At 39.8% G+C, this 22,180-nt stretch overlaps 2 protein-coding genes across 6 annotated transcripts; one reads left to right on the top strand and one right to left on the bottom strand.

The window, feature by feature from the left end:
- The first annotated feature begins 223 nt into the window (after nt 1-223).
- On the top strand, nt 224-11,145 carry LOC122831157 (antizyme inhibitor 1-like). 2 transcript variants are annotated; one of them, XM_044117118.1, is made up of 12 exons: nt 224-421; nt 4,157-4,278; nt 5,006-5,216; nt 5,921-6,094; nt 6,235-6,407; nt 7,561-7,695; nt 7,821-7,902; nt 7,988-8,062; nt 8,156-8,321; nt 8,454-8,569; nt 9,722-9,939; nt 10,029-11,145. In XM_044117118.1, the coding sequence occupies exons 3-12, from the start codon at nt 5,115-5,117 to the stop codon at nt 10,141-10,143; spliced, it is 1,356 nt and encodes a 451-aa protein (XP_043973053.1). In that variant the 5' UTR covers nt 224-421; nt 4,157-4,278; nt 5,006-5,114; the 3' UTR covers nt 10,144-11,145. The 2 variants fall into 2 exon arrangements, with proteins under 2 accessions (XP_043973053.1, XP_043973052.1); XM_044117117.1 differs by lacking the exon at nt 224-421 and adding an exon at nt 3,279-3,488.
- LOC122831156 (Krueppel-like factor 10) lies at nt 11,140-21,181 on the bottom strand. 4 transcript variants are annotated; one of them, XM_044117114.1, is made up of 5 exons: nt 21,143-21,181; nt 17,928-18,042; nt 13,811-14,050; nt 11,926-12,772; nt 11,140-11,837 (listed from the first exon to the last, which is right to left on the bottom strand). In XM_044117114.1, the coding sequence occupies exons 2-5, from the start codon at nt 17,982-17,984 to the stop codon at nt 11,548-11,550; spliced, it is 1,434 nt and encodes a 477-aa protein (XP_043973049.1). In that variant the 5' UTR covers nt 17,985-18,042; nt 21,143-21,181; the 3' UTR covers nt 11,140-11,547. The 4 variants fall into 4 exon arrangements, with proteins under 4 accessions (XP_043973049.1, XP_043973050.1, XP_043973048.1 ...); XM_044117115.1 differs by having other exon boundaries at nt 13,811-13,968; nt 21,143-21,171; XM_044117113.1 differs by lacking the exons at nt 17,928-18,042; nt 21,143-21,181 and adding an exon at nt 14,495-14,648.
- Between the last annotated feature and the right edge of the window lie 999 nt (nt 21,182-22,180).

Raw genomic sequence — 22,180 nt, 5'->3', positions numbered from 1 at the left:
TATATATATATATATATATATATATATATAACTTATTTTACTGCTTTATACTGGCATGATGTGAGAAAACACTTCACTTCTGTGTTTGGCAAACAGTGGTTGGGCTTTCCTTGTCACCCTCCTCCAGTGTTGAGGAGGGAGACATGCAAATTTATCTTCTCAAGAAAAAAAAGAGAAAGAGAGGAAGAAAGGAAAAAGAGAGGGGCAGGCACAACTCAAAGTCATAACAACTGAGGCTGTGGGACAAGAAAGTCCTGTCTTAGCTTGAGCTTTAAGAAAGAAAAATGAATGTAAAATCTGATTGTGACATTAGGAAGACTTTGATTGATTTATAATAGGCAGGAATATTCTACAGACATTACTGGACAACATTTGGTCCTCACTGAACAGCCATGGAAAATGCGAAGAAGACATAGCACAGGTAATTAGAAAAAGTACTGATTATCAAATGTTTGCCAGATGGGTTGGATCATAACAGATGCGTTACACTATAAAAATAAATTTAAAAATGAATTTAACTGATGATATTAAAGTTAAATTAAATTCGAACAGCAGTAGCTTCTTCCTGGAGATTGTTTGTCATGTGCTGCAGTGCAGCAAAGAAAACAGTCTGATGTGTTTATTGTACTGTATCATGCATAAAAATATCAACTTAGAAAAAGTGAACAATCTAAAGAAAACTTGTTAATAGGACAGCTTAAGTAAAAAAAAAAAAATACTATTTCACTTTGTCGCGGTTTCAGCCCAAACATTTAATACCAACATGTGTAACAGCTTTGCTCGTCTAACTGCTTTCATGTCAAACAAAAAGGCAACAATTATTGCCACCCATGCTAAAATAATGCGCTTATTTATTGTTTAAGTTATTAAAATATATTAAAAATATATATTTGTTTGTGTAACTGGAAATATTTCCATACAGCCAAATTTGTATTTGTAATTTAGTTGCCTTCTTTCAGCCAGCTGCATGGCAGTGTGAAGCAGTAAGTGGTACCAGTTAAGTGAAAGTCTAGTCAATCCAACATCCTTCTGGCATCTCAGTAAGAGCAATTTGTAACGAATTAGATGGAAAATTTTAGCTCTTTGAATGTTTTAAAATGATGACTTTAGAACCCCAGGGTAGCTTGGTTCCATAGTTTGCCATGCTTGTTGTGGGTAAAAAGTACCATGAATGAGAACTTAAACTATTTTTTGCTCTTAATGAGTTTACACCAAAAAAGTTACTTTTTTTTCTAATTGCTCGGATATTTCGGTGTGGAGTTTCTACCACTTCCCATATTAATTTAAATTTGACAGAGCGAAATTAATCAAGTTCTTCTACGTCTCTCTGTGAGATGGATTTCTTTTCACTATTATTTTTTTCGTTATTAATGTTATTGCAATGAATGCGACTACAAACCATAGGCGCCGGAACTGGGGGACCAGGGGGGGCATTGACCCCCCCCCCTCTCTCTCTCTCTCTCTCTCTCTCTCTCTCTCTCTCTCTCTCTCTCTCTCTCACTTTACGGCCCAGCCCGTTCGCTGGTCCCGCCAGACATTTACACAGGCGGCACACACTCTGACAATCTGAGACTGACATCTCTCTGTGTTTCCACAGAGGCACAGAGAAAACCTACTGCACTGAGATCTGGACCAAATTCTAAAGGTTCCAGATCATAACATCCATCCATCCATCCATTTTCTGAACACCCTTCTTCCCTAATGGGGTCGGGAGGGTTGCTGGTGCCTATCTCCAGCTGCTTCCCGGGCGAGAGGCGGGGTTCACCCTGGACAGGCCGCCAGTCTGTCGCAGCCAGATCGTAACAGTCACCCAAAAGTTTACACACATGCGGGAGCTTCGGGTCTGGTTGGGATCATGAACCGGTCTGACGTCTGAAAAAAGGCTTTGAGTCTGATGGTCCAGATCCGAACCAATTCAGCCTAAAAATTAAATGAGATTTCTGTATTTGTTTATATCATTATTATTATTATTATTATTATTATTATTATTATTATTATTATTATTATTATTATTATTATTATTATTATTATTATTATTATTATTATTATTATTATTGTAAATATTTGACCAGTCGTGATTTTTGACATATCTATCTATCCATATCTGTATCTTGTTATAAGTAGCTGAGCAGAGGGTCGCCCGCAGCTGTACGGCTGTACACATTGTGTGTAGCTTGAGATTTTCCTCTAAGTAAAACAGAAAAGAATATATTTTTATTTTATTTCTTTATTATCTAATTCTCTTTACTATTAACATTTAGGAGAAAAAAGATCTATTGTGTCAAGACATCTTGTACGTAGCGAGTCTATGTGAGTCCGTGGAGGTGTTTGTGTGTGTGCGTGCGTGTGTGTGTGTGTGTGTGTGTGGGTGTGTGTGTATGTGTGTGTGTGTGTGTGCGCGCGCGCGTGTGTGTGTGTGTGTGTGTGTGGTTTGGCGAACTGTAGAGCTGACGGGTCATCCAGTTGGACAACTGTTTAACCCGCTGCTGGTGCGTTCACAGCAATGATGTAATGATGACAAAACCTTCAAACAAACACTGTGTTTTAATACCGTCGATCTGTATTCAGATGTTCTCAGGTCGGCTGCAGACATTTATCCGTCTTTTACACTTTTCCAGACTCCAGTTTTGAAAATGGAATAAAGTCCATTCCGCCATCTGAATGCTGTGTGTAAAGCTGCCTTCTGCATGTTCCCCACTGACAACTTTTAAAAAAATTTTCCTGATTATTTTCCACCAAATCTCTATGACCGCAGTGTTATATTCGTGTTTGATAATGACCAGGCCTCTTGTATTGCTCAGACACTTTTATTAAAGTCTCATCATGCGTCTGCTCACACAGGTTCCTTACAGGTGTGTCACCCAAGACTCCCCTTCTGTTGTCCTGTTCTTTACATTTATGCATTCACATGAACTCATGATTGCCACCTAGTGGACATGAGCATAATTCAATCATCACACGCAGCGCATTTAATAGCAAACAATCATCAACTCTAGCCAGACCGCAGCGCATTGTAGACCCTAAAACGTTGTCCTCCAGGTGTTTACCGTTTACTTCGGGACAAATTGCGACAAACCCACTGAGTTGATTGACAGTTGCCATCATATCAATTAAACAAGTGCCTGACATTCAAAGTGCATAACAGAGGTGACGAAAACACCCCACTGCCCCCCTCTCCCCCCACCTCAAAAATGAAGCCGGTGCCGCTGCTACTAACTTAAAAATTGTCTCAATATTGCTTTTATTTTGTTAAATTACCGGATGTTTATTGATTTTGTACTTCCTGCTTGACGCTCCCGAGTCTTCTCCACTTCCGTCGTCTTCGTTCAATCAGTTGTAATAAATGAGTGGTGCCAGCAGCTAGAATACGCAACTCTCATTGTTTCTATGGCAGCTGCAGCTTTCTCTGTCAGTAAACCCAACACGCTTTAAAAATTCCGCCAAAAAGGAAAAAGCGTTCTCGTCCCAGTTTTGGGTCTCCAGCCAACGTAAGTAGCGTTAGCTAGATCCACTGTTAGCTCCTTGTTAGCCTTCGTTTGCTGTTGGCTAAATTAAGCGGGACGGACATGTTTGCCTGGTGTGAATGCCTAAAAATGCTATTAACGTGGCGGATGTAAATCGAGTGATGGTAGTAACTTTACTCAAATTTTATAAAAACGTTCAAAGGACTGCCTTGAGGGTGGCTTCATGCTAATGTATGATAAATGACAGTAATAATAAGCTAAGGGAGAAATTGCAAATGAATCCATTCCATATTAGGTAACTTAATAGTGTTTGGCGGATGAGGAATTATAAAGTTTTAAGGTCATAATGGGATTGTAACTCTCCCATTTATGTTTGTGTGTTTATAGGTATACATTTTAATGTGCGAGTTTATGGTTTCATATAAAAGTAATTATAGGATTATACCCATGAATATATCAAGGCCTTAGCCTCTATTTTTTCTTTTTACTAAAAAAAGTGATAGTTGAATTGTCAATAAGTACACTAAAGTAGTAATTTAGTAATGTCTTAATTACTAATTTAGTAATTAAGGCATGTAAGTAATAGAAAAGGAAAGGAAAACCATTATTGGGCTACTACTTGCTGTGTTTTTTGTCTGTTAACTTGGTGAGTAATTGTTTTGTCTTGCTCTCTGTCCTCTGGTTTTCTGCAGGTGTACAACAACTACCCAGAGGATCTAGGGGCAGCTCTTAACAGAGAGCCGTTTGACTTCAACGCCGAGCCTCCTTGGGATCCTAGCTGATAGCGGACGAGTTCCTCACTGGACTCCTCCATGTAGGTACATCGATGCCTCTTATCAGAGGACACACAAATAGCATTGTCACGTGCCTTTTTTTTTTTTTTTTTTACATAGTGTATCTCAGTTGGAAGGCTACTTCTCTTCACCCTCTGTATCTAAAAATTGTGCCACATAAATTGCAGAATGCTATATTTAGATTCAAACCTCTTAGATGTATTTTTGGCTTTTTGTTGCTAAAAAAGAAAACATTGCACGTTTTTTTCTCTTCTGCTGTTTAGAAATGTACTGAGCAGACAACAGAGTAGACATTACAGGTCACAGTTAACAATAATTACCTCACCTACAACAACATAGCAACTTTATCACAATATTTGGCAACTTTTCCAGCAAAAGATCAGTGAATTGTTTAAGTTTTTTAAGGATTTCATAGTTAATGAAATTTATTGTATTAGCCTAAGTAACACTTTTTTTAATCATTGTGATATAAACAAATCATGTTAAGATTAGGTGAACATACACAGAAACAAAGCAAAATGTGCGCCCGAAAAAAGGAAGGAAAGCAAAATGTCCAGTACAGGTATTTGTAATACAGAGTGTTTTCTGTTGAAATTGCCGAGGAAAAATAATAATGATAATAAAGGGAAACAAATAACAATAATAAAGGGGGAAAATGAATGTTTAACAAAGTTACTAATAGAGCTTCATGTTGCATTAATGTTTTGAAATATTCCCAGCAGATTTAGACTTTTTTTCCCTCCACAGTTTGTTGTGTAAATCTAGGACCCCAGGGGTTTGACGCGCAGCCACGAAAACCACTCTTGACCAGCTCCATTCTTTATGCCTGTCGGATCAGAAGACAAAGATCCAGAGGATGAAAGGCATCACAGATGAACCACAGTATTCTGTCTGCTTACTGGATGGAGGCACCGCCCTAAGTGATGTGATTAATAATCACATTGAAGAACAAACACTGGTGAGCGCTCTCTGCCTTCACTAAACATGGCTTTGGAAAGTTTTTGTTATATTCATCTTTTAGCAAGAAAAGATTTGAAAATTCTTTTCCAAGTTTTGGCAAAAAAGAAAAAATGACTTAGGCCATTGTCATTATCCTAAAATAATGTCCTAATAATGTGTCATAACTGTGTTATAGTCTGTTGGTTTACACCTTTTCCAAACTAAGCAAAGTGAACGTGAGCTGGCTGGTGCTCGGCCTGTCACCATAACAAATTTTGCTGCAACGATAAACTGTTCCAGATGTTATTGCAATAAACGATAATATTGTTGTTTTGAGACCTTTTTCAAGTAATGTAATGATAATGGCATTATAATGCAGGAAAATATTCTTAAGCTTTAAATTCTGGTGAAGGTTTACTGCTGGAACTGTAAGATATTTTAAAAATCCCAAATAAATTAACAAAAACAACAGAAAGAACAAATAAAGTGACTTATGAAGTCTGTGTAAACAAAACTGTCCTACAAAAAAAAGGCTATTTGAGAGCAAAGCAAACAGACTGAAGACTTTTTGGTTAAAAAAAAGAAAATGATAAATCACGCTAATGGAAATGATTGAGTTTGATGAAACTCGATACTTAATTTATCATGCGATTTAATTGATTTATTATTGCGACAGGCCTAGTTGGTACAGCTCATTCATATTTCTGCTCTCGCTCTTTGCAGTCTGAGAAGAGCGCTTTCTTTGTCGCTGACCTGGGAGCGATCATGAGGCAGCACGTTCGCTGGCGAACTCACATGCCCCAAATTCGTCCTTACTATGCTGTCAGATGCAACAGCAGCCCGGCAGTCATTGAGGTTCTCGCTGCCCTCGGCTCCGGGTTCACGTGCTCCAACAAGGTAATGCTCACACCTTATAGGAGTTTTGCTGTCTTATCGGTTCAGCACGATGGGCGTGAAGTGTTTCACTTTAGCAGAGCGTCAAGATGCCTGTATTTCTTCTTTCTCTGCTGTAACACGGGCCTGTTTTTGAATTCCAGTCTGAACTTGAGCTCGTGCAGAGCCATGGGATTCCCTCCGAAGACATCATCTACGGCGGCGTCTGCAAACAAGTCTCCCACATAAAACACGCAGCTAAAAATGGCATCGACCTCCTTGTGTGTGATAACGAAGCAGAGCTGCGCAAGATTTCTCGCTGCCACCCTAATGCCAAGTAAGTCAGTGCAGTATGTGTTTCCAGTCAGTGGGCTGATGTACTTTGATGAGGAACTAGTCGTGCTGCGTTCAGAATTTGTGGATGATTTCAGTCCCCGGTTTTGGTAAAGCGTAGACCTGCTGCTACTGAAATTAGCTTTATAAGATTCTAAAATAAAATTTTTATATTAGATTGTATTATCAAATTATCATTCTATCTAGCCTACAAGGTATATAATTTTTTATATTAGAAGTTGATGTGATGGCTCAATAATATAACCATTATTGAATTGACATTTTGAGCTAGCTTCTAAGCATCTTTTAGCTTTACTCAGATGTCAGTGAGACTCTAAAGTTTCTAAAATCCAGCCTTGGCCTCCAAATGTTCCAAGCTTAAAAAGGTAAAACGTCACTGTGTTATGTTATGTTTCAATGATATCTTATTTACTTATTTTCATAATCCATTTTATTTTAGATTTTGGTTGCGTGTGATGTTTTGTTTATTTTCTTTTTATGTGTTATTTTTGGTTGTTGTGTTTTATTTGGGGTACTTAACATTTCTTCCACTTTCCATGTTAAGTGTTCTGTACAAACTTAAAGTTTATTAATCTTTGGAAGGCTGAATTCACATTATTAGGACATTATTTTAGGATAATGACAATGGCCTAAGTCATTTTTTCTTTTTTTTGCCAAAACTTGGAAAAGAATTTTCAAATCTTTTCTTGCTAAAAGATGATTTAGGGAAAAAAAGACATTGGCCATTATTTTTGGAGTGATTTTATAGTACTTGAGATGGTCTTAAAACAACACTATTATGATTTATGGCAATAACTTATGCGGCAGGTTATCATCTGAAAACTGTGTTGTTGTGATCACTGGGGTATTGTGTCTAGTTGGTGTAGCAATAGACTTCCTGTAGCTCATGCTAATTACTTCTTTAGCAGAGTGTTAACCAGGGTAAGTACAAGAATCCAATTTGGTTCTGGTGTTAAAACACCTGACAGTAGTTAAAAATGTAATTGTGCCACCTTGAACATGGACATCCAAAGAACACAACTGGGTTTATTTCTGTACATACTGTGAAAGAAGCTGGATGTTCTGACCCAACACCAAATTGTTGAGTGAACTTCCACATCAGTAACTGCTGCTCTTTCTGCCATGCGTCGACCCAGGCTGCTGCTGCAGGTGTCCACCGAGGCCTGTAACCCAGACGACGAGATGGGCATGACGTTCGGCTGCTCCCTCAAAGACTGCCGGCGTCTGCTGGAGAGCGCGAAGGAGCTCGGTGTGCAAGTTGTGGGAGTCAGGTGAGACGCGCTGAAAATCATCTTAAACAAACACGCTGAAGTGATTCAACAGCAGCAATTTATTCCTGAGAAAATAATATTCTGCAGTTAACCGAATAAAACGGGACTTTTTGTCTCCCTGTCAGGTCTCACATTTCCTGCTCATGTGACGACGACCAGGTTTACAGTCATGCAATCTCTGATGCCCGCTGCATCTTTGACATGGGTGTAAGTACTGTAAATTTAAAAGTGAACTGGCTTTAGTTTAGAGACATGTAAAAGAGGTCATATTTTTTGCTTTTGTCTCCTGCAGGAGGAGGTCGGTTTCAACATGAACATCTTGGACATTGGAGGCGGATTCAGTGGCTCTGAGACTCAGCTGGAAATGGTCAGCTGAACTTTCATGATGTTTCAGGATGTGTTCGGTTTAGCTTAGCCTTACAATTCCTAACTTCCTGTCGTGTTTTTGTTTTTTTTTTAGATTAACTGTGCTGTCATGTCCATGGTGGACCTCTACTTCCCTTCTTCCACTGGAGTCTCCATCATTGCAGAACCCGGAAGCTTCTTTGTGTCCACTGCATTCACTCTTGCTGTGAACGTCATTTCCAAAGCGGTGATGGCTCGTGACTGCCAGGACCAGAAACAAAGTAGGTTGAACAATGCTTTGTGGTTAGGATGAATAATTTAAGTTGATGTGTTTACGGGATTAATTAAAAGCTTTCGGTCACCTTTAGACTGTGTATTTTGAAGTATTAAATAAGCTCTACATCCTTGAACAGGTGAGCTGTCTTGCAATGAAGAGCCAGAGTTCCAGTATTACATGAGCGAGGGGGTGTACGGATCATTTTCAAGCAAGCTGTCAGAAACAGTGATTGCAACGCCATCTGTTCATAAGGTGAGTCTCAACAGCATTCCGGACGTAGAACATGCAAACCCAACAAGACTGTTCTTTCCACCCGCACCTTAAAGTAGGGTTGCACCGATGACAGTTTTCTGGCCGATCACAGATCTTTCAAAAAAAAAAAAAAACTCTGCTAATTCCAATTTTGGCCAATACTGAATTTTTTTATCTGAAAAGTCAGTAGGCAAATCAACAAAATTGATAAGTTGACAACAGTGGGGTGACTATTGTTAACCATACACATTAAAGACATGGTTTTACATTAAGTAAAGACAGTTGTCATTTACATTTGTAGTCTGATTTTTAGCTATTTAAACCAATTCCAATTTTAACTGCAATTGTTTACGCCGCTTTATTTTAGAGAATAAACATCTACATTTTAAGACTGTTGCTCATGTTGTATATATGTCACAAATATCGACACTAACATCGGTTTTGGCCAACGTTGGTTGTTTTTTAACTGCCTTCTGTATCAGTCTTCCTCGTGAGCTACAACTCGTCAGTGAGCTGCATAAATCAAAGTCTGCCAAGACTAGAGTAAGCTTCTGGTTCAGCAATTGGCTGTCACTTGTGCAGCAGATGGTGCACATTCCTGTGCTTTTCCAGGTTTCCTAGTTGTTTGGAAATGATCGCAACAATCAGCTGATCAAGCAGACTAGTGCAGGCTCAGATAATGGAGCCTAGTCTTGTAACACAGACTACATTCAGTTGTGAAAACAACCTCATTCAATAGCATAGTATAGCGTTATGTCTAATGTGCTTTATGTTGCCGATAGTACGGCTAAATCGAGCCTGATTTTCTTAGTTTTTAGAGATCAACCGATTCTTGGATGTGAAACTGATCTGCACAGTGGCCAACTTAGCAACTTTGGTGCTACATTTAGGGACTTTTCCGACAAAGATCGGAATCGGCAGGTCGGCCTTTTTAGAATTTGTGATCAAGTAGAAAACTGGTATCGGTTTATCCATAGCTAGTCGGTATGCATAGCACGTCTTTGAGGATTTCTTCACTTTTTTCTTTTCTTTTTCTTTACAAATCTTTCTACAAATATGACATTGCTATAAGGGAACATAACTTCAACAAATCTGATCTGTCCCTTTAATTTCCAATGGTTTGAATGATACTGTTTGATGCCTTGTGGACAGAATGTGTCTCTGGACCTCCCAGTGTTCAGCAGCAGCTTGTGGGGTCCCTCTGGGGACGACCTGGACCAAGTGGTGGATCACTGCCTGCTACCTGAGCTCCACACGGGGGACTGGCTGCTGTTTCCACAAGCCGGAGCCTACACTCTGGGTCAACCTCTGTTCCCTCCCACTGACTCAACACCGCCCCCTGTCCACTATGTGATATCCTCAAGAGACTGGTGAGAATCTCTGTTTCTCTTCTGCATTCAGAAGGAATCGGGTTTTTTTTTCTTTTCTCTTTTTTTATGTTTGTTGTTTCCTTTTTTAGGGTAGAAATGCAGGCTGCTGGTGTAACCAATGAGACTACAATGAAGAACTTCTCATGGATCCCATATTTCCTCGGCTCCTGCCAAACAGAAGCGGCACTGTCTGTTCCAGCTTAGCAACCTGCTGACCAGGAAGGCTTTCGGCTTCTCCTACTGGTTTACGCTGCTATTGTCCTTCACCTTGATGAACTCATTAAGCCAGTTGTGCAGATATGTATAAAAGCACTGGGACCAGGTAGATCTAACCTTATCCTCAACTCTGATGAGATTACATCCTGAAAATCAAACAGTTCATGTCAAATAGTACGCAGCAGAATTATTTCAGAATTACTCAAGTATTTCATGTTATTAGCATCCCATTGAATTGCAGTTTACTGAATTAGGTATAAGTAGAATTGTTGTGATTATATATTTAACTGATGTATTTACTACTTCTGCTAGTGTTGCCAGTCTCAGTAAATTGCATATCTGAGTGATTGAAACATTGCTCTGAAATCATTTTTTATTACACTTGTATTTATAATTTTTATTGTCTTGCATAATTTATTACCGTATATATGACAAGCTTAACTCCCATCAGTTCATTCAAAAATCTATTTTCAGTTATCGTTGGTGTCGCAGTGGCGTCTGCTCCTTGCAGAAAACATAGACTGTTTCGGCCCGGTGCGGTTCGAAAGCAAAAGTTTAAGTGATCACCAGATAGCTGGTGTGTTTGTGTTTTGCCAAAGTGCAGAGCGACTCTCCGAAAAGGGCCAGCAGGTAACCGATATGCCAGCAGATCGTAGAGCCAAAGCATTAGACAGAATGTGCTGCAGATGGAACAGGGCAAGTGTTGATGGATAAGGAATCAGCTGCAACAGAAAGGGACATTTCAGTAACCAAACAGTATGTTTGTAATTCTAGAAACTTCCCAACCTTCTTATTTATACTAGATATATGTGTTGCAAGAATATTGCCAGAGTTTTTGACAATGCAAGGTTTCTTGCATTGCATGTGTCACATCTGTAAAGCCGTCTCCCAGATCTGTGTCTAAGAATAAAACTGGAAAGGCACTTGCCTTCTGTTAAGTTGCTGCTGTAGCTTGTCAAAATGAACATTAATAAACAGCTAAATGACTTGGCTGTGTGTTACTGGGTTTTTAATTTCTCTCGTCAAAAGCAGGGCTGCCATGCATCAGTGTCACTGGGCCCTGACCACTAGTATTGAGATCAAGGGTCAATATCCATATTGACCTCAAGCTACAAAGTTGGCTTTGTAATACTGTGTTCCTAACAAAAACTTAACATTGCACAAACATTGTTTAAAAATCATATTTTATAAGGCACAAACAGACTCTTTGGTCTAATAAAAAAACAGTTGACAGAAAAAAAGTTGCAGGAAAAAAAGCTCATGGAAGAGTTTGATTCCTCCATACACATAGCAGTGCTTACCCTCTGTTCCACTTTTTAACTGGAAAAACATAAATATCTGTGCAAATTCAGCCTCAATAGGTTTTTGTTTGCTTTCGCAGTCTTTGGCCTTTCAGCAATTAGAGTGTCTCACGAGAGCATTCGTAGAGGAGACTTTAACAGCAATGGATGCAGAGAGGTCTGCGGCGGAGCTGATCCCTAATGCCCAGAAGGGTTTCTTCCTCGCCACAAAGTGTCGTCGGGCGTGCTTAGCCAGGTGGTCGCTGCGCATGAAGCGGCTGAGGCACATGGGGCATGTAAACCTTTTCTCTCCGGTGTGTGTTCGACGATGGCGGGAAAGTTCATCTGAACGAGCGAATCGCCTCTCACAGCCCTCCCACTTGCATTTGAAGGGTTTCTCACCTGTTGGGACAAAGACAGAGGGGATTTGACTTTCACTGTGTTTGAGTCATCAGCAAGATCGCACTTCTTGAGATTCTTCATCTCTTACCTGTATGTGTCCTCATGTGGGCCTTGAGATGGGCGCTCTTGAGGTAGGTCTTGCCACAGTCCTCATGAGGGCAAACATGACTGCGCACACGTGACGACTCTCTTTGCAGAGCGGCGCTCCTTTGCTCCAACGCGGCATGCCCAGGAGCGGGCGCAATGGGTGCAAACCTGGTGCCACCAGATGTCATCTGCACTTGCTGAAGGTTCCAGACGGCAGGAACAGATGGTTGTCGGACAAGAAACACCGTGGGGCCTTTCACCACCTGACCCTCTACTAACAGGATACATGGAGGGGAACCTGTTGGTATCAGTGGCGATCCAAGTACCTGCTGTGAAGCGTGTGAGGTTGTGATTGCTAATGGAACAGGCGAAGAGGTTGTGACACTGTTTTGTGGTCTAGCGGTGTATGTGGAGGACACGGGAACGATCTGGCTAAAGACTGGTACATGAGAAACTAGAGTGATTCCGGCCGGAACTGAAGGGGCCATGTTTGATCTATCGTCTGGTTTTATCCAACTCATCTGGAACTGGCTGGGTTCAAAATGCACTGATGCATCTTTAGAGGTTTTCTGTTTTGCAACAGTCTTATCAGAGTCTCTGTTAGTCCAACTGTTAGAGGCGTCCACATTCGTTTTAGAGTCCTGCGCAAGAGACGCCGAAGCTGTGTTTCCTTGCAAGGGTTGATGAGCGCTACAGGAGCAGTGCTGGATATCCGCAGTGTGGCGGATCACGCTAGTGCACTGGTACTTCTGGGAAATGGCTGCATCCTTTGGAGAGTGATGCAATTTAGGTGGTGACCCTGAAAGGGTGGCCTCACAGTGGGGTGGGCTGTAGGGTGGCGTCATACACTGCAAGAAAAGTCAAAGAGTTGGCAGTAGAACTAAGTTTTCAGTTCAACTGCCAATACACTCACACCACTTAATATTTTTGCAGGTTATGAACACAAATTTTGTTGTATTTTGCTGAGATAGACCAACATAAAGTAGTGGATTACTGAAAAGGGGGAAAGAGGATGCATGATTTTCATTGTGTTAATTTGCAGGTCACAAAGACACATCTCTTAACAGCTTCTTCCAGGATAACCCAGTGAATAGTTTTATCCTTCTGCCTGTCAACTTTGACAATCTTCACTGTCCCTCCCTATAAAACACCGACATCATGAAGCTGCTGCCATATAACATTTCGCTGAGTCACTTACAGGCTTGTGACAAGCTGGAAATGGGACCGCTAATATGTTTCTTTCAAACCTGGCTTTCTTCTTACCACCCTTCCATTAAGGTCCAGATTCATGGAGTGCTTCACTAACAATGTTAACAGATCTTCCCATCTGAGCTGCACCCCTTCCTTCAGAGATACTTTGGCTTTCGTGGCCGCTTCTTTCTCTAATCCTCACCTTGATTTGCCCATGAGTTGAGTTAGATCAACAGGTCTGGGTAGGTTTTTAGTTGAGTAATCCTTGATTTGCAGATGAACTGTTTTATAGCCTCACCTTGCTTTAAATCTCTCACACAACTTTATTCCTGCCCAGTCTGTTACGTCCCTTGGTCTTCATGAAGCCCTTAGTTCACTAAAAGTCTCCAAAAACCCCAGAGATGCCTTCACAGAACTGTACAGTTATGCATGTTACACTTTTTTGTTTTACATTTTGCTTGAGAAAATTTTAAATTTACAGATATGAACAGTGAGGCCCTAAAGGTGTGAGGGGTGGGGAGGCATGGCTATACTTGGAAAAATGCTAGCCACTCCACTGGAACACCCAGAGAATCTTCTGGTGTCGCCACTGGATATGTGCTAATTTGTGTTGGTCCGTCAAATAACAGCTGGCCGAAATACAATGAAAAGAAAGCAAAACAATGTGACATTCACTGAAACTATAGTTCACTTACAAAAGACGACTCAAGCATCGCAGAAGGATCAGAGGGCATGGAGTCATCCTCTGAGCATTCTGAGGAGGGGGTGATGGGTCTGGGCTGTTTGGGTCTGAAGTTCCTCATCTTCCAGCACTCAGTCATGGAGATTAGAGCTTCCACGGCCTGCAGGTCACCTGCACCCATTGAAGAAGGCTGGAAATCTGACCTGGTGTCTGACGCCTCAGTTTGGTAAATTTCAACTTTCATTCTAGAGCTCTGACAGACGAAAACAAGAGAAGTGTTGAGAATTTGCACCGGGCTTCACACAGTAATGTCTAATGCCTCACTGACAGTCATCCTGTGGAGGTTTAGTTTTCAGGTTTATTGATTCAGCTATTTCCAGGACATGAGAGGGAGCACTTGAAACCGGCATGATCAGCTGGTGTTCTTTACTCACTCCCCTTTCACCTAGTTTCTAGTGGAAGCAGAGAGTGGTTACAAAACAACTAGACAACCCCTTTATGGCTGGGGTCTGGCACAGACCACCAGAGCCAGCCGTCCTTCTCCCTCCTGTCTGCCATAAGGATAAAATGCATAGCAGGTTGCAAATATAAAGCAATCTTATCCTTGCGAAAGTCATCTTTTTAAAGAAATGTTATCTAATTTATGCAATATTTCTTTTCTCTTTTTTTTAAGTGGAATTAAAAAAATTTTACTTACATCTAAGTTGGATTGGGCGATTTTATTATTATTATTTTCCCAGTCTTTAGGTTTCACCTTCAGGTCAGCCTTGTCGTCTGTGCGTGAATATCTAAGTGCAGAATTTGATGTTTCCCACTTCTCTCCTCTCGACCCGTTTCTCATTCATCGTCTCAAATGCGACCGGGGGAGGTTAAGGGGCGGGGCTTATCGCGGCGACCAATGGACCGCATAGGTGTGCTGAGGTGTCGGCCAATAAGAGGAGATCTCTGTGCGTGACCCGAGGCTGATGGGGACGTGGAGGCTGCATGGTACACAACATCTTTGACATGTGGGAACGGCAACGCAACACACACTCTCCCTCTCTCTCTCTCTCTCTCACACACACACACACACACACACACACTCGCTCTGTCTATCTTGAATTGCTCTCCTAATTCTCTGTTGGTGCAGAAACATTTTTCCATCGCGCATAGGAAATGAAGATCTTATTTTGTAAGATTATAAATATTAGCGCCCCCAATGACACACTCTCAACCCCCCACCCCCAAAACAGAACCTCATGCAAGAGCTAAATATGAAAATTATATTATTGCTTTTTAGTAGTTTAAACCACATTAAGATACAAATCCTAGACATTTTCATGTGTTTAAATTTTTGTATGCCTTGTTTTGTGACAGAATATCACTTCATCACTTTCTCCTTATTACTGGGTTGAAAGAGAATTCAATAATAGACTCAAAAAGGTGACTCAAAATATTTTGCTCCATATTGCTATATTGCAGTTGCTGAAGATATCACTGATGTAAATATCCTGTTCCTGTAAATATCCACATTACACACCTGCTCTATTGAATTGAGATCTGGTGACAGTGGAGGTCATGTTCACAAAGCAACATTAAGATGATTCAAGGATTGTGACATGGTGCATTGTCCTGCTGGAAGTAGCCATCAGAAGATGAAATCTTAATGCTGGAAAGTGTTTTTTTTTTTTTTTTTTTCTTTTTTCTGTGATCCAAATCAAGTTGTCCAGTGAAAACACTTGTGCATCAAAATAAAACAGTTAAAGTGGTTCAGGCATCTGATTAGCCAACCTCAAAAGGTGGCTCCCTTTAGATGGGTGACTGGATAAACACATTAAATAATATGAAGTTGATTAACTCAAGGCTGGTACCTTCAGTATTTCTGTTACTTTTCTTTAAAACAGACGGCAACGACTCTTTAGGGGGTAAAGAAGACGGGACAGCTGGAATAGCAGTCAATGCAACTTCTGAACAGCTTTTATTCGCTTGTTTATTGCACCAAACACGGAAGCTGCAACAATTTGACTCCCCTTTGAATCGTAGGATCTATCTGCTCGCAACCAAAAACAAATAAAAAAGTATGAACCTCATGCAGGAAATAAATATGAAGACATTTGAATGTATATGTTGATATAAAAGTGTGTGATTTGCCGGTTTTTAATAGTTAACAGAAATCTAGTCCCTGGGGGGTGAAAGAGGTCAGGCAACAGAAGATGGCGTCAGGCAGCTCTGTGGATTAGGTAAGTCTCAGCTGTCTGGATCTTCCTGCACCGCACAGAGATGGAACAAAAGCCTGGCTGTGGGCAAACAAAGGAGAAATACACACACAGACAGAGAATGCCATTGACTGTCTCTGACACAGTGAGCTGTTCCTAAAAAGCATATTTGCTGGAAAAGAAGAAAATCTGGAGGTGAACGGAGTTCATCCTGCATTTATTATTTAATAGCTTAAAATTCTAAACATATTGGTAACAGTTTCAATGTACCTGTAATAACGTGCACTCTGTTCTGCCTGCAAAAGTAAATAAATAAAACTCTCAAAACTTCAGGCGATGTATGTTAGCAAGAACTTCTGACATACAACAGTGTGGGAAATCTTCTGATGAGTCCCTCCACATTAACCAAATTTTAAAAATGCCTAAACATTCAGAAAAAAATCTTGGTGGTAGAGGAGGTGAACTAAATGCAGAGGCTATGGACCTCAAAGCGAATGTATTGGATGTATTTATCTTCTCCCTCCATCCCATTGCCTCTCAAAATACTTTTCAACATTCTTAAGCTGCATATTTTTGCAAAATCCTTGAGTCTTTTCAAAAATAAAGCCCAAAATGAATCACCACCAAAGCTGAGTGGCCCTAGTACAAAATATGAAAACGTTTCTCTGTCCCCCAAAAGTGAACATCCTTCCTACGCCCCTGAAAATGTTCACAGATGTGGCCAGATTGGCCAGAGAAACTTTTAGTGTAGTAATATGACTGTATGTCAGTAGTGGGCACCTGCTAACTAAAATATTACTTACACTAATCCCAAAACACTAATGAACATCAGCTATGCAAACGCTGAGGCACTACACCAACACAGTATTTAATGAAAGCTAATGCTAACTCGCTAACTTCATTTCACATTATATCTGCCTTCACCCATAGTCCACCAATTTAATTTTGACATAATTTACATGTTCTATAATGCCCTTAGATAACTGTATGTATGTTTATATCTGGTTCGCTTACGTCAGTGGTCTATTTTATTCCATTATTTATCTTGTTTGAAATAAAGTCATTTGCAGGTAAAAGAGAGGCAACGGAACTGCATTTTCAAAGTTAGCAATAGCGCTAGACCAAAAATTAGCTTCACTGTTAGCGCATTAGCAAATTAGCGGGAAGTGTGCCCACCTTGGAGATCAAATGAACTAGTATTTTTCCTGGAAAGACCTCGGAGACCCCTGCTTATCCTCTGGGGGTGCAACTGTTGACTTGTCTCAAACTCCCGTGTGTGAAAAACATTGTCGCATTTCATGCCGTATTTACTGCCTATGGCTGATTCTGTGAAAGTGCTCCGGAAGGTTAAGCTGACCTCGGTGTACTGGCAGACTCACAACTTTCTATGAGCTGTCCCTTTTCAAGACCTGCATTACATTTCTCTGCCGGCAGAGAGAAGTTATTTTAAACTCTTCTTCTCTAGCTAATTATCATGTTACTCCATTTGGTTAAGCAGCTTTTTCCTGGTAGTCCCCAGACTGACAGCAGATGGTGAAATGTTTTAACCTAATCTTCTTTGTTTGAATTCAATCGCTTTTTGATCGTATAATTGTATTTGAAGCTTTGCTATCGTTAAATTAGAAATCTCGTCCAGGAATTTGAACATTTCCTCAGGCTCAAAGGTCACTCTGATGGCGGCTGAGTTTCTTGGCTCTATCTCTTTGTATCCATATTTAACATCACACCAGGTCATCTGATAACCCACTGCCCAGGCAGCTAAAAATAGGACTGGATTTTTATGAAGTTTGTTTGACTTTCCTGTGAATAAAGGGTACAGGCTTTTACTCACGGGACGTTGACCTGATATCTAACCTTTGTACTAAATTCTGAACAGAAAGGGAAAAAAATGCAGACCTTAAATGGTTACATGATATGTGGAATGTGCATACTTACAAAGAGAAAGGTTATATCATTCGAATGTAGGTTTTCCATAAGTCCCTTTAATTCCATTGGGATTTTTGCTCAATCCAATCCCCCAGATCCTTTCAGGTAATGTTACATCACCAAACTATTAAACAAGAGGACATAAAAACCATAGTGGTCACATTTTAAATATAATATCTCGGACAGAAAGCTGGAACTGAAAATATTTTTGGTCTAATGAACAAAAGCAGTAGGAAATGCACTTTGTACAGTGATTTTTTTAGTTTTACACAATACTCTACTTGGCATTTGTTCAGTATTAGGTAATGAATACTAAAATGTCATGCTGCATTGGAGAATGTTGGAGATTAAAAATAAAACAAAATTTCCCTTCTATTTCTGCTTCTGATGGAGTCTTCTCCAGTAGGAAAGCCTCTCATTTCAATACAATGCCCTCAGGACGTTTTACCATCAGCAGTTAATTTTAAAGACGCGGTATTTGACAGCTGTTATTCACCATTTGACTCACATGTCTCACATGGGGCAGTGTATGAAAGGAATAGCTCCCATTTCTGGCACTAATCTTTATTAGATTAGGAAAAAGGTGAACAGTACCACCTAGTGGTAAAAATATAGAAAACCCTGTATGAATTGTCCATTTGACAAAGGGGACTTTTTAAGGTAAAAGTAAAGAAAATAACACAAATATCTTTCTGGGGATATATTCATTCGAAAATATAAATATATCTTTCTGTGTAACTCAAACCACTCCCATTCATAATGGAGTGTCCTAATGTACAAGCTACCTTACACTGTAAATTTTTTTTTTTTCTTGAGATCCAATAAAAAGGTGCTTGTTCCACTCTATCCTCTCTATATTTGGTGCATTCTCTCTGTTTTGATTCAGTCAGATTTTGGGTTTATCAGAGCACAACATCTACCTTTACAACGTTCTCTGAATTAACTCGAACAGAAAAAACTTTGTTTTCATCTTAGTTTGGTTTTTTTATTATAGTTTTTTATCGTTTTACTCTCAATAGTTCTGTGTTTTAACAGACCCTACGTTGACCTGTCGATGCACAGGCGTTTTTGTTTGTTTTTGATTTTTTTAATGAATATGACCCTATGTGAGCCACTACTTCAGCTTTTCAAAAGCTCACAAAGAAAAATGTTTTATAGAATCTGTCTTTGGTGTAGCAACAAATACAGATGTTTTTCTGAAGTGTGATGTTTTTGTCAACACTTCAATCTATGTTGGACAAGAGTGACACAAACAAAATGAACTCTCCAAACTGTTTTTGGTGCACAGTTGAATAATCTAGTACAGGTTTGACCAAACATGAGAAGTACTATAAAACTAGTTTGTGTACAAGTATTCTAGGAGTCACAGTTTAGATAACTTTTTTAAAACAATTGGTAAATTGTACCATCTTTTGGGTGTATGACACCCTGTGTGGGAAGCCATACCCACCATATCAAAAACTACGAATGCCTAAATGTGTTCTTGGAAATTCTATGGTAAATATTTCACTGTTCTTATTCAGTGACTCTTTTTAAATTAAAGTGTTCTACTCTTAAAATACAGGTTTATGACAAATCCAGCAGGTCTTTTCTTGGTATTTTCAGAAAGTATCCACAGTTTGCAATTTGACTCAGTTGAATTAATTGAGTAACACATCGGTAACATTCAGTGAATTAGAATATGCACTGTCTACATCCCAAAAGTGCCATGTTTTTTTAAGGTTTCATTGGCTCTAGTGGCCTTTATTTGATAGTGAATTGACAGGAAAGAGGATAATGAGAGAAGGGGGAAGACAATGCGGCAAAGGTCACCAGGCCAGGAATCAAACCTGCGACAGCCGTATCGAGGACTAAGCCCCTCATATGTGGGTTGTGCTTAACCCCTGCGCCACCACAGCAGCCCCATGTTTCATGTTTTAATGCAGGGGTGGGCAACTCCAGGCCTCGAGGGCCGGTCTGCAATTTTTAGATGCATCTCTACTTCAATACACTTGAGTCAAATAATGAGGTCATTAGCAGGACTCTGGAGAACCTGACTGCATTTAGGAGGTGACTCAGCTGCTGGATTCAAGTGTGTTGGACCAGGGAGACATCTAAGAGTTGCAGGACACCGGCCCTCAAGGACCAGTACTGCCCATGTCTGTTTTAATGTAAGACACTTAAACCTGGAAACACAATGGCAGCATTGGGCAAAGGTGACCTGCAGATGCCAACTTTTTATTCAATTTAACTACATGTAAAACATTTCCTGAGCTTCACTGAATTAAAATTACTGCATTTAGAATTAAAATTACTGTATTTAAAAGAGATTAAAATGACGGTACATCTTTTTATTTTCATAGAATGGAATATTGTCCTTTTCCATATATAGAGCTAGGATTTTAGAAAGTGTTTCATTCAGTCCTCTACGCGGCCATCGTAGGCTCAACTCCCAGACTTGGCGATACTTGCCGCATGTCTTCTGCCCTCTCCTTCCCCTCCTACTGTCATATAAGGGACACTAGAGCTCACTAAAAAAAACCCTGGAGGGGTAAAAAAAAAAAAAGTAGTAAATTATATAGCTGGCCTAGAAACATTTGCAGAAGTCTTTTGGGAGGTCTTTAAACTTAAAGACCCAATTTAGGAGGAAACTAGAATTAAACCCACAACTTTTAGATTGCAAGTTGTGGGTTGAACTTGCAATCTCTTTCCACCCAGAGATATTGTCTTTATCCTACTGTCATAATTATATTGCTATTGTATTGTTGCCCTTATAAGATTTTCATGACCTACTAAGAGACCCAAGTGTACATTCTTTATGCCGCCTCATATTCACTTTTCAACCATATTTTTTAGATGACTCTAAAGCTGGAGAGAAGACATGAATTAATGAGGATAGTAATCTGATCTTGAATTGAAAAGTCCAAACATTGTTGTCTGCTTTCTCAGCAAAATAAATAAAACAATAAAAAGCAAGAGCTTTTTCTCGAGCCATTTTATAGGTATCTGTGTGATGGAGACCAGGGGTTCCATCCCTCATAAATGATGACTGATATTAAATTGTGTTGACTTTATTTACAGACCAAATGTGCTTTGTTTCAGTTCTTTATTTCAGTTGCATTGCGACATTTAGTTGAACATTCTTTTTGGGTACTTTCCAGATCAGGGAGAATGTGGGGGGAAATGTCAGTTTGTTCCCGATTTCTATTGGTTTAATTTGAGTTTGCTAATTGTTTGAGCTTTACCTTTCAGGCGTGTCTCCTCAGCAGGTTGGAGCAGCAAAAGGAGACAAAGGCTCCAGGTGCTGCTAAACAGCTCCCGGAGCAAACCATTTTCAATTAAGAGGGGTAATGCTCTGAGGTGCTAAGTTAAATTTATTCTTTGATTGATCTTAGTTTAGTCTTAATGATTTGCATGCATATAAATATGTATTGGTACCATTTATCGTTTTGTGTTAGGTTTGTGTAAATAATTATTTCTTTTGTTTTGTCACCCCATTTACCTGGTATGAGTGTTGGAGTTGCCCAAAGTATAAAATCCAGCTTCTTGGTCTCACTGTGAGATAGGAGTCGGTTTGAATGTGACATGCAGCATCAAATAAATCCATCTTGACTGCCTTTTGTTGCCTTGCCTCCTTTCCTGAACGCAGAACCTCCGCCGGTCAAAGGGACAATCTGATACTCAAAAACCAGTATGGAAGTAGAGCAGTGAATTACAGTATCATTAGCATAAAAGTTAAAAAGCTGAGTACAAGACCTCCGTCAGTTTATTCATACAGAAAATTAAACACTAATGGGCTGAGACATGAGCCTTGTTGAATCCCCCTCCTCCCATGCACTTGCAATAACTGAGGTAGAACCATCTACCTGAATTACCTAGGTTCTTCTATCTATAAGATGCTTTGCAAATAAAACACATTCCATAATATTTGTGCTGATATTATCTATTAAGAAACTGTTACTGCTTGTGTTATATGTTATGCTTTTCTAAATTTCCGTCAAGTATATATATTTTTTAACCCTAATGGAGAAAACTATATGAAAGGAAGCTGGGATTATATTAAAAAGCCTTAATATAATCAGTCACGATTAGTTTGCAAAGTACTACCGCTATACTAATGCGGTTTACAACAACTGTTCATTGTAGTCTCTTCGTTTGACTGTATGGGTCGGGGATATGTCTTTATTCTACTGTTTTGTCTATTCAAGAGAAAAAAATAACATAACTGACCACTGTCTTTGAACTACTCTTTTTTTAATGTACTGACGGAAGTTTAGACCTTA

Source organism: Gambusia affinis, linkage group LG05 (assembly GCF_019740435.1).
Source record: "Gambusia affinis linkage group LG05, SWU_Gaff_1.0, whole genome shotgun sequence".
NCBI lineage: Eukaryota > Metazoa > Chordata > Actinopteri > Cyprinodontiformes > Poeciliidae > Gambusia > Gambusia affinis.
This window is presented reverse-complemented; position numbering and strand designations above follow the sequence as displayed.

Bases quoted from the DNA above. Each gene is read 5' to 3' on its own strand.
- LOC122831157 (XM_044117118.1), top strand. From the start codon at position 5,115: ATGAAAGGCATCACAGATGAACCACAGTATTCTGTCTGCTTACTGGAT. The intron at 5,217-5,920 runs GTGAGCGCTCTC...CGCTCTTTGCAG, and splicing joins ACATTGAAGAACAAACACTG to TCTGAGAAGAGCGCTTTCTT. The intron at 7,903-7,987 runs GTAAGTACTGTA...TGTCTCCTGCAG, and splicing joins GCTGCATCTTTGACATGGGT to GAGGAGGTCGGTTTCAACAT.
- LOC122831156 (XM_044117113.1), bottom strand. From the start codon at position 14,638: ATGAGAAACGGGTCGAGAGGAGAGAAGTGGGAAACATCAAATTCTGCA. The intron at 14,051-14,494 runs GTAAGTAAAATT...TTCGTCTGTCAG, and splicing joins TCGCCCAATCCAACTTAGAT to AGCTCTAGAATGAAAGTTGA. The intron at 12,773-13,810 runs GTAAGTGAACTA...CTTTTCTTGCAG, and splicing joins CGATGCTTGAGTCGTCTTTT to TGTATGACGCCACCCTACAG.